At 37.0% G+C, this 12488-nt stretch overlaps 1 protein-coding gene across 1 annotated transcript; it reads left to right on the forward strand.

Moving 5' to 3' along the window:
* The first annotated feature begins 4089 nt into the window (after positions 1-4089).
* LOC104102737 (putative F-box/kelch-repeat protein At1g12870) lies at positions 4090-5342 on the forward strand. Its single transcript, XM_009610549.2, has 3 exons — positions 4090-4518; positions 4933-5057; positions 5210-5342. Exons 1-3 carry the CDS (start codon positions 4090-4092, stop codon positions 5340-5342), a joined length of 687 nt encoding a protein of 228 aa, XP_009608844.2.
* The last annotated feature ends 7146 nt before the right edge of the window (positions 5343-12488 follow it).

Here is a 12488-nt window from a genome sequence, read left to right on the forward strand (position 1 = left end):
GAAAAACGAGAATCCACACTCGTTCGAATGGCTGCACAAAAGCAACAAATCGAAAGATACTACAACAGGAGAACTAACCTTTCCACTTCAGAGTCGGGGACTTAGTCCTGAGGAATGTCACCATCAACACTCGAGATCCTAATGAAGGGAAGATAGGCCCAAATTGGGAGGGACCTTACCAAGTCCTCGACATCGTCGAAAAGGGATCTTATAAGCTCGACATGATGGACGACGAACAACTGCCAAATAATTGGAACATATAGCTTCTCAAACGGTATTATTGCTAAGGTATGAATTTATCCCCTTTTTTATTTATATATTCGACACTAACTCACTGCAGGTGTTCGATCGAAGACATCGAGACCTCAAGTTTTAAAGCACGCGTTGCACTCTTTTTTCCTTTGATCGGTTTTTGTCCCAAGTGGGTTTTTCCGGTGAGATTTTTAACGAGGCAACAATTATGTGCTACTTGAGGACAATTCAACAGTATCCAAGTCTTCTTTATAATCAACCTCGAATACTGGGGGTCATCACCCTCGGATGTTATACTTTCGAGGAAAATACTTTGGATCAAAGGGTCTCGATAGAGAAACTTTGTAATGGGCCAAACGGTCGAATGAACCGTGTCCGTATAGATTTAGTCGATCCCCTATGGCAAAACATGTACGCATGTATAAATTATACAAAGAAGCATTCTTTCTATATCAAACATCTTGTGTCTTAAAGAAAATTTTCTACTATACAAGCTCCATTCTTATGATTTTGTGAGAAATGGCTCAAGGGCCAAGTGCAAATATACCTCGTACACTCGGGGACTACCGTCGACGATCGACATATTCGAGTAATCTAAACTCAAATTCATAAGACCTCAAAGAGGCACCCCTCGATCTATAGGCCATCATTCTCGGGGACTAACACTTCGAACAAGTTCAACGTGTTATTGGGAAATAAGCCCAAGAGGCATACCCAAAGGCTACGGCCAAATTAAGGCAGCTCGAAGACGTCCGAATCCCGCAATAAAAATAGGCCTTCGAATTCTTTGAAAAATCGGTTAAAAAAGGCTACCCTTGGGAAGTAATCAAAAGGGCTTCGATAAAATCAGCCCTTGAAAAATCTTAAGAGGTATCAAATTACCTTAACACAAACGTGCTAAAGCACAAAAAGCAAAGGGGTTTCAATCGACATCGAACCCTCAAAAAACCCAATGGGTAAAGAATACGTGTTAAGGCATAAAGAATTTTTTTACTAAGTCTTACTAAGCCGAAAAAGAGAAACAATAGCCATCTTTTAGAGGCCATAGCGGCCCAATCTAAAGAGCCTAAGGGCCAATAGACTTAGAGTTCGAGATTTTGTTCTCACTCAATTCGGATCTAAGGGTTCCACTATTCCGAGCTCAAATAAAATCGATTAAAATATAGCTCGAGGATTCATCATTATTTGATATAAAACCTCAAGGGCTCTATTACTGTGAAACTTACTCGAACTCAGCTATAAAAACAAGTACAATTACGGCTTCGATCAAGCCATCCGAAATCAAAATCTCGAACATATTATTGAGCTCGGAGGCTCGCCCTCGCTTAACTAAATAACCTAAGGGTTTGTTCTACTCTGAGTTCAAGCTATTGCTCACTCGATTATAGAGGCTACAGCAACCCGATTGCAACAAAGTTTTCACAAGGCAAAGGCAAAACAGAATTTATCATAAATCAGAAATCGGAGACGAAACGGAAAGAAAAGGAATCTTTCATATATGCAAAGTATTTACAAAGACCACACAGGGTCTTATACAAAACAAAAGGAGGAAAAATCCTAAGTGCCTAGTCCGCCTCAGGATCCGCATCTTCGGGAGCTTCATCTTCATCTCCTCCGCTCTCGGATCCACTCGCAGAGTCTTCATCATCGGAAAACAAAGCTCTGAACTCGTCCTCCAAAACCTTCACACTCTCGATATCAGCAGTGAGGTCGAAGCCATGAGCATGTACCTCCTCAAGAGTCTCACTCCGAGACTGGCGCCTAGCATGCTCAGCAACACGGGTCAATCTAACCTCAGCAGCATCAGAAATTTCCTTTGTCCGAGTGTTAGCGGCTTCAGAATCATCTCGATAGGAGGCCACGAGCGCCTCTGCCTCGGATGTGGCCCTTGCAAGCTCAGCGGCCAATCAGGTCTCGAGCTCTTCAACCTTTTTAGTTCGGGCCAAGTTCTCCTCCTTCACATTTTGTAGTTGACGCTCAACCGAAGACAGTTGGGCCCAAACCGCATCTTTCTCCGAAGCGAGACGATCCATGTTCTGCTTCTACTCCAAAGTCTCTGCCTCTTTCATCTTGGCCTCCTCACGAAGCTGCTCAACCAATTCAGCCTTCTGCTGAACCTGCAGGATCGAAATGTTTGTCACCAATATCATGTTAATACATAACAAGCTCCCAAATATTTACATTAGTCGTTCATTGAGCTCGGTCTAATCTTGATGAGCTCTTGTCAACTCGGCTCGAATACTCATGATCTCCTCTTCGTTTTGCACATAGAGGAGTTTGAGGGCGTCTCTCTCCTCTGTAAGCTTTTTGTGATCAGCCTCACATCGGGCCAGTTCAGCTCGATATTTGGGGGACCCTCTCAATGGAGCGTTGTAGCATGTACATAAAGGAAGGAAATCAGACTCAGAGGAATAATTACAAACACAAACATGATAACATGGGCTAAAACTCACTTGGTTCAGAAGCCGCTGAGCCTCATCAAAAGTGAGTGATGCGTCCAGGTCGGGAACATTATCGACCCCCGTGAAGCAACCGCAAAATATATCATCCCCTTGGGGGTCGTCCCCACATCGGGGATCCCCATGGACCGGGTATCCCGAAACTGCCACTCAGAGAACGTGGGGCCTGGAGGTAAATCATCAATGTTAATTGCTCCGAGCGAGTCACTCGGGCATTCTCTTCTCTTTGAAGGGCCTTAGAACTAGACCCTTCGGGCACACCCGCCGGTTGCTCGTCACGGCAAGAGGCATCATAACACCCGATGACTCGGGGACTATGCTCGGATCTTCCTTTGAGATCACCTCGGTCTGCGGCTCAACCTCCTCGACCGTCACCAGCTAAGCAGTTCTTGATGCCTCGATGCCTCCCCTCTTCTGAGCCACCAGCAGGCAGTCGACATCTTCACCCTCCTCGTCTTCATCTTGTAGTGCTTGGACTACATCAGCAGACAGAACAACGGGATAGGTCTTCGACTTTTGAGTCCTGCTTTTCCTGGGCTTTGGGGTATCTGGAGGCGAGGCCCTTCTCCTTTTCTTGTCTTTGGTCAGCTTCAGGACCTCCTCTTCCCTAGGGGGAGGCAGCCTCATGACAACATTATCTTCGAGACCTGTATGAGAAGAAATCAAGTTAAAAAAAAGTATTTCACATGAAAGTATCAAACACGAACATGGGAACTTACTATGATTTTTGGCCTCCCATCGACCCTTGGCCAAATAGCGCCACGAGCGCTCAGCATACGAAGAGGTTGAAACCAGTTGTCGAACCCAACCTGCAAGGTCCGGGACTACACCAGAAAACCAGGGGGAAGCTGCACTATAAAGAAGATTATAGATGAGAAGAGGTAAAGGAAACATAATGAGTAATAAAACGTTATCAGTGAAATTCTACATACGCTTCATGTTCCATTCTTCGGGGAATGACATCTTCTCAGCGGGGATTAAGTCGGAGGTCCTGACTCGAACAAACCGGCCCATCCATCTCCGGTTTGATTTATTTTATTGTCCAATTTATCTATTTAATTCGTTGTTTATTAATTGGTACTGGGTCAAATCACATATCCTTAAAACCACAATATAAGTTTAATTGTTACTCGATTTTTCAGGGTAAACAAATCGGAAGTGATTTTTATTATTTTTCCATGATTATTTACTTAACAAACATGTGTCATGTTCTTATTTCTCTTTTAATTTCATTCTCTCTTTATTTCTTCCTTCTCTTTATTTCTAATCAATGGGATAGGATTTGTCTCATTTGCCTTTCTTTAATTGGTTCTTTTCTTCACGATTAAGTATAAGTATTTTTCACCATCATTTTTATCTCTCTGTTTTCTGTTCTAATATGGCCACCCGTGATAATGATGGTCGGTATTTCCCTGAAAATCTAGCAATGGAGATTCTAATCAAGTTGCCGATAGAATCCTTGTTGCGATTCAAATGCGTCGGCAAGTACTGGTTCGAAAATATTACGAGCCCTAGCTTCATCAAAGAACACATGAATTGGAGCAGAAGGAACAAGCCCTCAAAAATCATGATTTATGATCATATTGGATGCCCCTCAAATGATGATTCTCCTCTCAATCCCAATCCCATCACTTTGATTTCGGTCTCAGATGTTGTTGCTGTACATGAAAATCCTGATTATCTTCAGAAATTCAGAGGTATGACGTACCTTTTAGGTTCTGTGGATGGCTTGTTTTTATTGGAGCGAGTAATTGATGGCAGCATATTCAACGTCTTCTTGGCTTTGTGGAATCCTGCCATCAGGGAAGTGATATTGTGAACTCTGTGAGTGACTTGGTGAAGGGCATATTTGGAAATTTGAATAAGTATGTGTGAGACCCAGGTTCAGTGCAGGAAGGTGCTAAGTTCGTGAAAGGGCAACATAGAAAAAAATACAGTTATAAATATAGCAAAGGGCGTAGAGTATTCTTTATGCTGAAATTGTCAAGTGTTAGCACTATTTTCCCATCTATGTTCTTCTTTTGATACTTATCATCTCTTTCTGGATATCCCTCCTTTATCCCTTTAATGTTCAGCTAATTGTTGTTCTTCTTTCCGTCAATACTTCCCATTTTGTGTAATTCAATTTAGTGATTATATATATATAATATATATATATATATATATATAAGTATGTGTTTGTGTTAAAAATTTGGTTTGTTTCATGGGTGCTTTCATCCAGAGGTCTCTAATGGAGGACCAAAAGTTACTCAAGGCTTTCATCGATGACTCAATTTGTGATTCACTACAAGAAATGAAGGATTCGCTTTCTATAGATTTCGCTGATATTCATTCGATGTTAATGGAGTTAGTGTGGAAAAAGGCTACGACATCCATTCTACCATGAGAGTCAGTGAAATTAGGGAGGTTCCGCGGTGGAAATCCAGAGTCTTAGATTTTACTGGCATAGAGGTATTTTGTGTTTTACTCCATTGCTGATGACCTTAAACTTTATTTAGCATCATCTTACTTGGATGGAGAAGCTTTAACATGGTTCCAGTGGCTTTATTGGAACAAACAATTTGTCGACTGGAAGCATTTTACAGAGAAATTGAAGTTGCATTATCACAAATGATCTCCCTGCTTCGATAGGGTGTTCGACTAATCTCCAATTTTATTCTAATCATCATGAAGGATTAGAACTACCAAGGACCCAGAGAAGTCCTCTTACTGCTATGAGTCATGTTTCCAGCCTCTTTGAGTTTGAATCCACATTTAAACATGGAAACTCAGAGGCCAAACATATGTTCGATGAAATGTCTACTAGCGTCTTTTCCAAAGCAGTGGAGGAAAATTCTCCTATTACAACAGTGATCCAAAGCACAGATGCAACCACTTGTGTCTCTCACTTTGCAGATGATTTTGTCATGACCAGAAATTCCCACCTTCGGGACCGTAATGGCGCCTAACATTTCACTTTCTAGGCAAGCCAACGTTAGAATAATATAATCCATTTTAAAACAATTTTTAAATTTATTAATAACAAAGAAATAATTGCGGAAGTAAAGTCTGAAATGTAATGAATAATCCATAAAAATAACGGAATCTAAATATCATCCCAGAATTTGGTGTCACAAGTGCACGAGCTTCTAGAATAATACAAATAAAGGTCTGAATAAATAAAGTTGTCTGGAAATATACACACAACAAAAGTAACATAGACGGAGACTTCAGAACTGCGGACGCCGTGCAGTTATACCTCAAGTCTCCTCTGGTAGCTGAAATCCGAGCAAGTCTATGGTACGCCGCTGGGACCAACTCCGAAATCTGTACAAGAAGTGCAGAGTGTAGTATCAGTACAACCGATCTCATGTACTGGTAAGTGCTGAGCCTAACCTCGATGAAATAGTGACGAGGCTAAGGCGGGTCACTCACATTAACCTGTACGCAATAATAGTAACAACAACAATTATAGAAATAAATCATGTAACTCATTTTTAATAGTTGAAGCCAACTCAACAGTCATAACCAATTATTATTTTAACAAATTTCCGTTGCAGCATGCAACCCGTTCCCACAATATATTCATTTTCAACCCTCCAATATATTTATTTTAATCAAGTATATATATAGACTTTTAAATAAGTTTGTTGCGGCGTACAATCTGATCCCCCAATATAGAATTTTTAATAAGTCTGTTGCGGCGTGCAACCCGATTCCCCAATATGGACTTTTAATAAGTCTGTTACGGCTAGGGCTGCTTATCGGGCGGATTGGGTGGTTAATTACTCTTAACGGTTTGGCTTAATGGTTATCGGCTTTTAAATGTATAATCCGCTAGCCACCCGATAAGATATCAGGCGGATTGGTATCAGTTTAGCTCTTATCGGGCGGTTATTGGGCGGTTTATCGGCCTAATGCAATCTATATTGCGCGCATTAATTGTTTGTTGACCGCCTAGCATACAAATTCAGAATAGAAAATTACACATTGAGTTCAGACATACATGTTTGTTAACACCTACATAAGAATGATGTAGTGTGTCATGTGTTGTAGAGTGAAAAAAGCATATCACATTGTAGTCTACATTACATCCCAAAGCAGACTACATATGAGTCCAGACATTCATGTCTGTTAACGCCTACCATTAAATCCCAAAGCAGACTACATTACATGAGTCGAGACATACATATGTCTGTTAACGCCTAGCATATTAATTCAGAATAGGAAATTCCAGTCTATATTCAAAGTGAGTCCAGAATACATATTTCAAAATGATTAATCCATAAGTGAGCAGTCTATACAGAAATGTTTGGCCTGCAGCTAACGCCTAACAGTGCTTGAATTTCTGCAGCTTCAAAGTTCAAACAACAACTTCAAATTTCTAACTTAACTACCAACCAAGTATTTCACGCTATATCATTAACCATACAAGCAACACCGAGCAAAAGGCAGTTATGTATAGAAATAGGGATGGATTATAAGCAGTAAACAATTTACAGGAAACGCAAATGCGCTCTTTCCCCAGAACATAATTCAAGACAGTACTATCGTCAATATTGTGGGATAAAAGTTGTGGTACAACACTACTGTTCTTCTATTAAACATAGACAACATGCATTAGTTTAAAAAAAACAAAAGCAGAGGTGAACCATATATAACAGTTTAAACAATCTTGTTGTAAGGTGGGAGAATAAGCTGAGCTAATACCTGGAAGAAGTGGAAGAAGTGAAAGGGTTTTTGATATTTAATATATATATATATATATATATATATATATATATATATATATATATTCTTAACGGGTTAACGGATTATCCGTTAAGAAAATTGAATAATCCGCCCATACCAATAAGCCATTAAGCTTCGATTTCGGTTCGGTTTTCGGTTTCGGTTCGGTTTTGAACACCCCTAGTTACGACGTGCAACCCGATCCCCCAATATGGACTTTTAATAAGTCTGTTGTGCGTGCAACCCGATCCCCCAATATGTTCATTTCAATCAATTCTGTTGTGGCGTGCAACCCGCTCCTACAATATATCCATTTACCAATTCTTATAGAAGAAACTGCCCAATAAATACAACAATTAAAATAATTTTTTTAAGAAAACAAGCATACAATAATTATGATTTAATTTTGAAACAAACAATGACAAATATCAATTTATTATGGAAAATCAGGAAGAAAATAGGCAGTTTACAATTTAATATACTAAATGTCAAGTAGTAATTAATGCACATAAATCAAATCAGCATGTAGCAATTATTACAGGAATTCAAGAATTAATATATGACAAAGAATAGGAGAGAAACAATTATCATAACAATTAATTCGTGTATTAAAACAAATTTAGGATTTTTAAATAATTATGCAAACAATTAATTTGAAGACGTATAGACACTCGTCACCTCGCCTATATGTCGTTCACATGCATTTTACATAACAAATAATTTAAGAGATCTATTCCCTCAAGTCAAGGTTAAACACGACACTTACCTCGCTTTGCAAATTCCAATAAATTATTTGACCACAACTTTTCCTTTTGAATTTATCTCCAAAAGCGTCAAATCTATTCACAAACAATTCGATATACTCAATACGAGTCATAGGAATTAATTCCATATGAATTTACTAATTTTTCGGATAAAAATCTGAAATTCATTTAAATATTCGACAGTGGAACCCACATCTCAAATTCAGGAAAATCTCGCGAAATCCGAACACCCGTTCCGCTACGAGTCCAACCATACAAAAATTATCCAATTCCAATGTCAAATGGACCTTCAAATCTTAAATTTTTATTTTTGGAAGATTTTATAAAAATCTATTCTTCTATAAATTCACGGATTCATGATATAAATGAGTATGGAATCACTAAATATAATCAATATAGGATAAGGAACACTTACCCCAATTTTTTTCCATGAAAATTGACCAAGAATTGCCCTACCCGAGCTCAAAAATGGAAAATGGCTGAAAATGGGACGAATCCCATTTTCTAGGACTTAAGTTCGGTTTTTTCAGACTTTTATTCCTTCGCGATCGCGGATAATTGTTTGCGATCGCGAAGCACATTTTGGCTGCCAATTTTATTAACTCTATGCGATCACGTACAGGCTTATGCGATCGCATAGCAACATTTCAGTGCTTCAACTTCTGCCTCATTCCTTCTACGCGATCGCAGCTTGGTCCAACATAACTTTTTGCTAAGCTATGTACAAATTCACCCAAAGCTAAAGGACAATGAAGATAATATTAACTGACTCCATGAATTAATAAACAAATTAAAGAAGAGCAAGTATCCAGTTAAAAAGTTCACCTACGAATCAATCCTTCGCCGAGCTAGGCCTTTCGACAATTTCACTTAATGACTATTTTTAATGATCTTCTCCAGTAATAATCAAGCTCCACTCTAATTCCTTATGAACTTAAATTCTTAATTATTATTTTTTTTCCACCATTATCAATGAATTTCTAAAATATTTTGGAGTTAATTTATGAACCATATGGTAGGGATGAACTAGATATCATACCTGATTACTTGTTAGGTTGTGAAAGAATTTTCACTCTCCAGCTTTTCTTGGTCACGTTAGATGAGAGATTGGGAAGAAGGAATACGTTTTTATTTTATTTTCCAAACCCTATTCATAAGCTATTCAAAGTCAAGTATCCTGGCCCAGCACTAGCCCATTTTCTTATAAGCCCGTTAGTTCCAAAATTCTAAGTTTAACAACTCAGGGGGCTTTACAGACCTCTTGACCACTAGATTATTTCAGAAAAGACAGGAAAAAAATTGGGCTGAAAACTAGAATTAAAAAGTAATCTCTCTTTTAAAATACCAATACTATTTATTTGTGATCTAAAGAAGCAAAACGACTTGTCAGAGAAAATAGAAGTAATTCCATCTAGAACTTCAACAAGAAACTAGAAAGTCGTAACACATATATATGGTTAACCAGTAGTATATATACGAATTTTGAATCGGTAGAGACTCCATAGTATCATACTATCATTCCTTCTTTAGATTTTCCATAAAAGTTAAAGTAAAACATAGTAGTTAGATTTGTAAATGCCTAATTCAATGCCATGTAATTTCAGCTGCAGCTCATTGCTCTGGATCACTTGCTAGAAACTGAAAATGAAATGATAAAGATTGGAGAGATTTTATGACTGTTTATCTATTAGATATTAAAATCAATATTATATTATGGACCTTTTCTCGTATTCACTTTATATATTCTGCAACAACTAACATTACATTTTTCACCCTAAAGTCGCAAAGAAGCACTTAATAATTTCTTTCTGCTCCAGAGAGCTAAACATATTTATGAGACTTTTCAAGCTATTGAAATTAATTCCTTTATTATCTGGGATTTATCAAAAGAGTTGTATAATGGAGGCCATTAACAAATGAGTATGCTGTGTGTCAAACTTCAATTTCCCATTAATTAAGTAAATACTGAAAATTTTAACTGATCGCTAATACACATGTACTTAACCTTCAATATTTATTGAAATTTTTGCAGCTACATTCATAGGTGCACGCGCTAGAATTTTGAAGTTTTGTCTTGAGTTCATCGGTAAAATAAATGGCGCATTCCTTGCTAGTACACAACTAAACAATTTTCCATCTCGATGGCTCTTTGTTTCTCTCTTTGTATTAGTGAAAAATAAACTCGCCACGTAAATAAATTATACGGAAGAATGGTGTGTAAAATACATTCGAAGCTAAACAAATTAGTACTGTAGCCATTAGTCCCGGGACTAATTATAAGATAATAGCACTGGGTCTGGTACATAGGATAGCTCATAGTTACGAATAAAGAAAGAATCAACAAATCCCGTATTATACGGAATTTGTCATTATTATGATATCAGTTACCAATTAATTATGTAACATACAAAAAATATAATAAATGGTAGTAACGGGCAAGAGCTGAACAAGGCGATCAGTTACGAATAGGATTACTATTTAAACCCCTATTCTTTACGTTGTATTCCCATCTGGCAATTATTCACTTATTCTCGCAATCACAATATTCAATCTAAGTCTTCTATTTCCGGCAATTTTCTTTTTTGGATCTGTGATTTCATCCTTACGTTGACTCTGCCCAGATTTGCTCTGATGATGTTGCTAGTATTGAAGGTTGAAATTGGTAAAAAAACAACTGGTTTGGATAAAGATTGGTGGCTGATTATACGCTAGATGAAATGCATTGTTAACCATGAATAGAGTTATACTCTTTTTTTAATTAGGAGTCTTAAGTTGCGTGAAATCTCAAATACTTGTTTATATAATATTTTACAGGGTGACGAGAGGGGTGAGTGACAAAGAAATATATCGTGCGCGCCTAATAGCACATTGCATTGAACCACACAACAAAACACCAAGGAGTCGTTTGGTTACAGGGATTATGATTTTAGTTCTGGTAATAAATTAGGATTATCTTTTTCCACTGTTTTATCACCGGTATTGGCTAGTAATGTTATACTTCCTCCGTTCACTTTTACTTGGCACGTTTTGACTTTTCACGCCCTTAAGAAGAATGAAGTGTATAATTTACAATGATACTCATATTAATTGATGCATATTTTATTGGGTTTGAGAAAATAATTTAGTAATAAATACCGTGGGTATAACTGGGAAACAAATTTGTCTTCTCTTGATATGCGTAAAGTGACAAGTAAAAATAAAAATTTATTTTTAGTATACATGTCAAGTAAAAGTGAATGGATGGAGTAAATTTTATACCAAAAGTATTGTATTTGTACCCAAGACAAAGGCATCAAGTTTTGTGCATTATGGCATCCGTGTACCCTCTCAATATGCACATCCACCGCACACATTTATTGAAGCGAATATATTAATGTGATAGGAATTAAGTTATATACAGTGCTAATAATAAAGCCATCTCGACCCCAATTTTTGGCATTTCGGGTAATCATCTTAGTTTTCCAATAGGATAGTGATGAGTTGATTTGAGGGTTTAAAGTGGCTTTCTTTCGTTCTATCTCTCACTTGTATAAATTTATTACTCAAAATAATGTCTTTTAAAAAAAATGATCCCGACTATTGGACCAAGTTATCCAAATTCCAAGACATAGCAGATCTATACAAGAAAATTGTGAGCCTTCCGAGTAGATAGATCAATTGTAGTCTTGTCGAACAATAGAACTAATGAAGGAAATAATGAATACTGTAGTATGGTATTTGAACTAAATATTACAATTTTATCTAAATGAGATTATATTTTAATAAATAAATTGAAATAATGAAGGAAATGCAAAATAAATAGAATTAGAAATAAATTCAGAATTTAATGGTAGTAAAATACTCCCTCCGTTCACTTTTACTTGTCATGTTTTGACTTTTTATGCCCCTTAAGAAATAATAAATAAAGTGCATAATTTACCATGATACCCATATTAATTGATGCATATTTTTAATGATTTTGAGAAAATAATGTGAAATGAGTAATTAATATTGTGGGTATAACAGGAAAAAGGAAATTGTTTTCTCTTGATATGCGAAAGTGGACAAGTAAAACTGAAAATCTATTTTTAGAATAGTAGACAATTAAAAGTGAACGGAGGGAATAGTAATTAAATTACTTATAAGGTAATCATAATACTGTAGTAGTAATTATAGAAAATCATTAAAGAGTTAAAAACTGGGGGATTGTTATAAAATAAAAACAATTTAGTCAAACATGAACAAGACATGTTGTTATGAAATAAAAGCAATTTAGTAAAACATGAACAAGAAATTGAGATAGAGAGAAGGAAGAGATTTTCTT

Source organism: Nicotiana tomentosiformis, chromosome 8, assembly GCF_000390325.3.
Source record: "Nicotiana tomentosiformis chromosome 8, ASM39032v3, whole genome shotgun sequence".
NCBI lineage: Eukaryota > Viridiplantae > Streptophyta > Magnoliopsida > Solanales > Solanaceae > Nicotiana > Nicotiana tomentosiformis.

Coding starts and splice junctions, on each gene's coding strand:
- LOC104102737 (XM_009610549.2), top strand. CDS start 4,090: ATGGCCACCCGTGATAATGATGGTCGGTATTTCCCTGAAAATCTAGCA. Junction 4,519..4,932: donor GGAATCCTGCCATCAGGGAA/GTGATATTGTGA, acceptor GCTTTCATCCAG/AGGTCTCTAATGGAGGACCA. Junction 5,058..5,209: donor ATTCATTCGATGTTAATGGA/GTTAGTGTGGAA, acceptor AACTTTATTTAG/CATCATCTTACTTGGATGGA.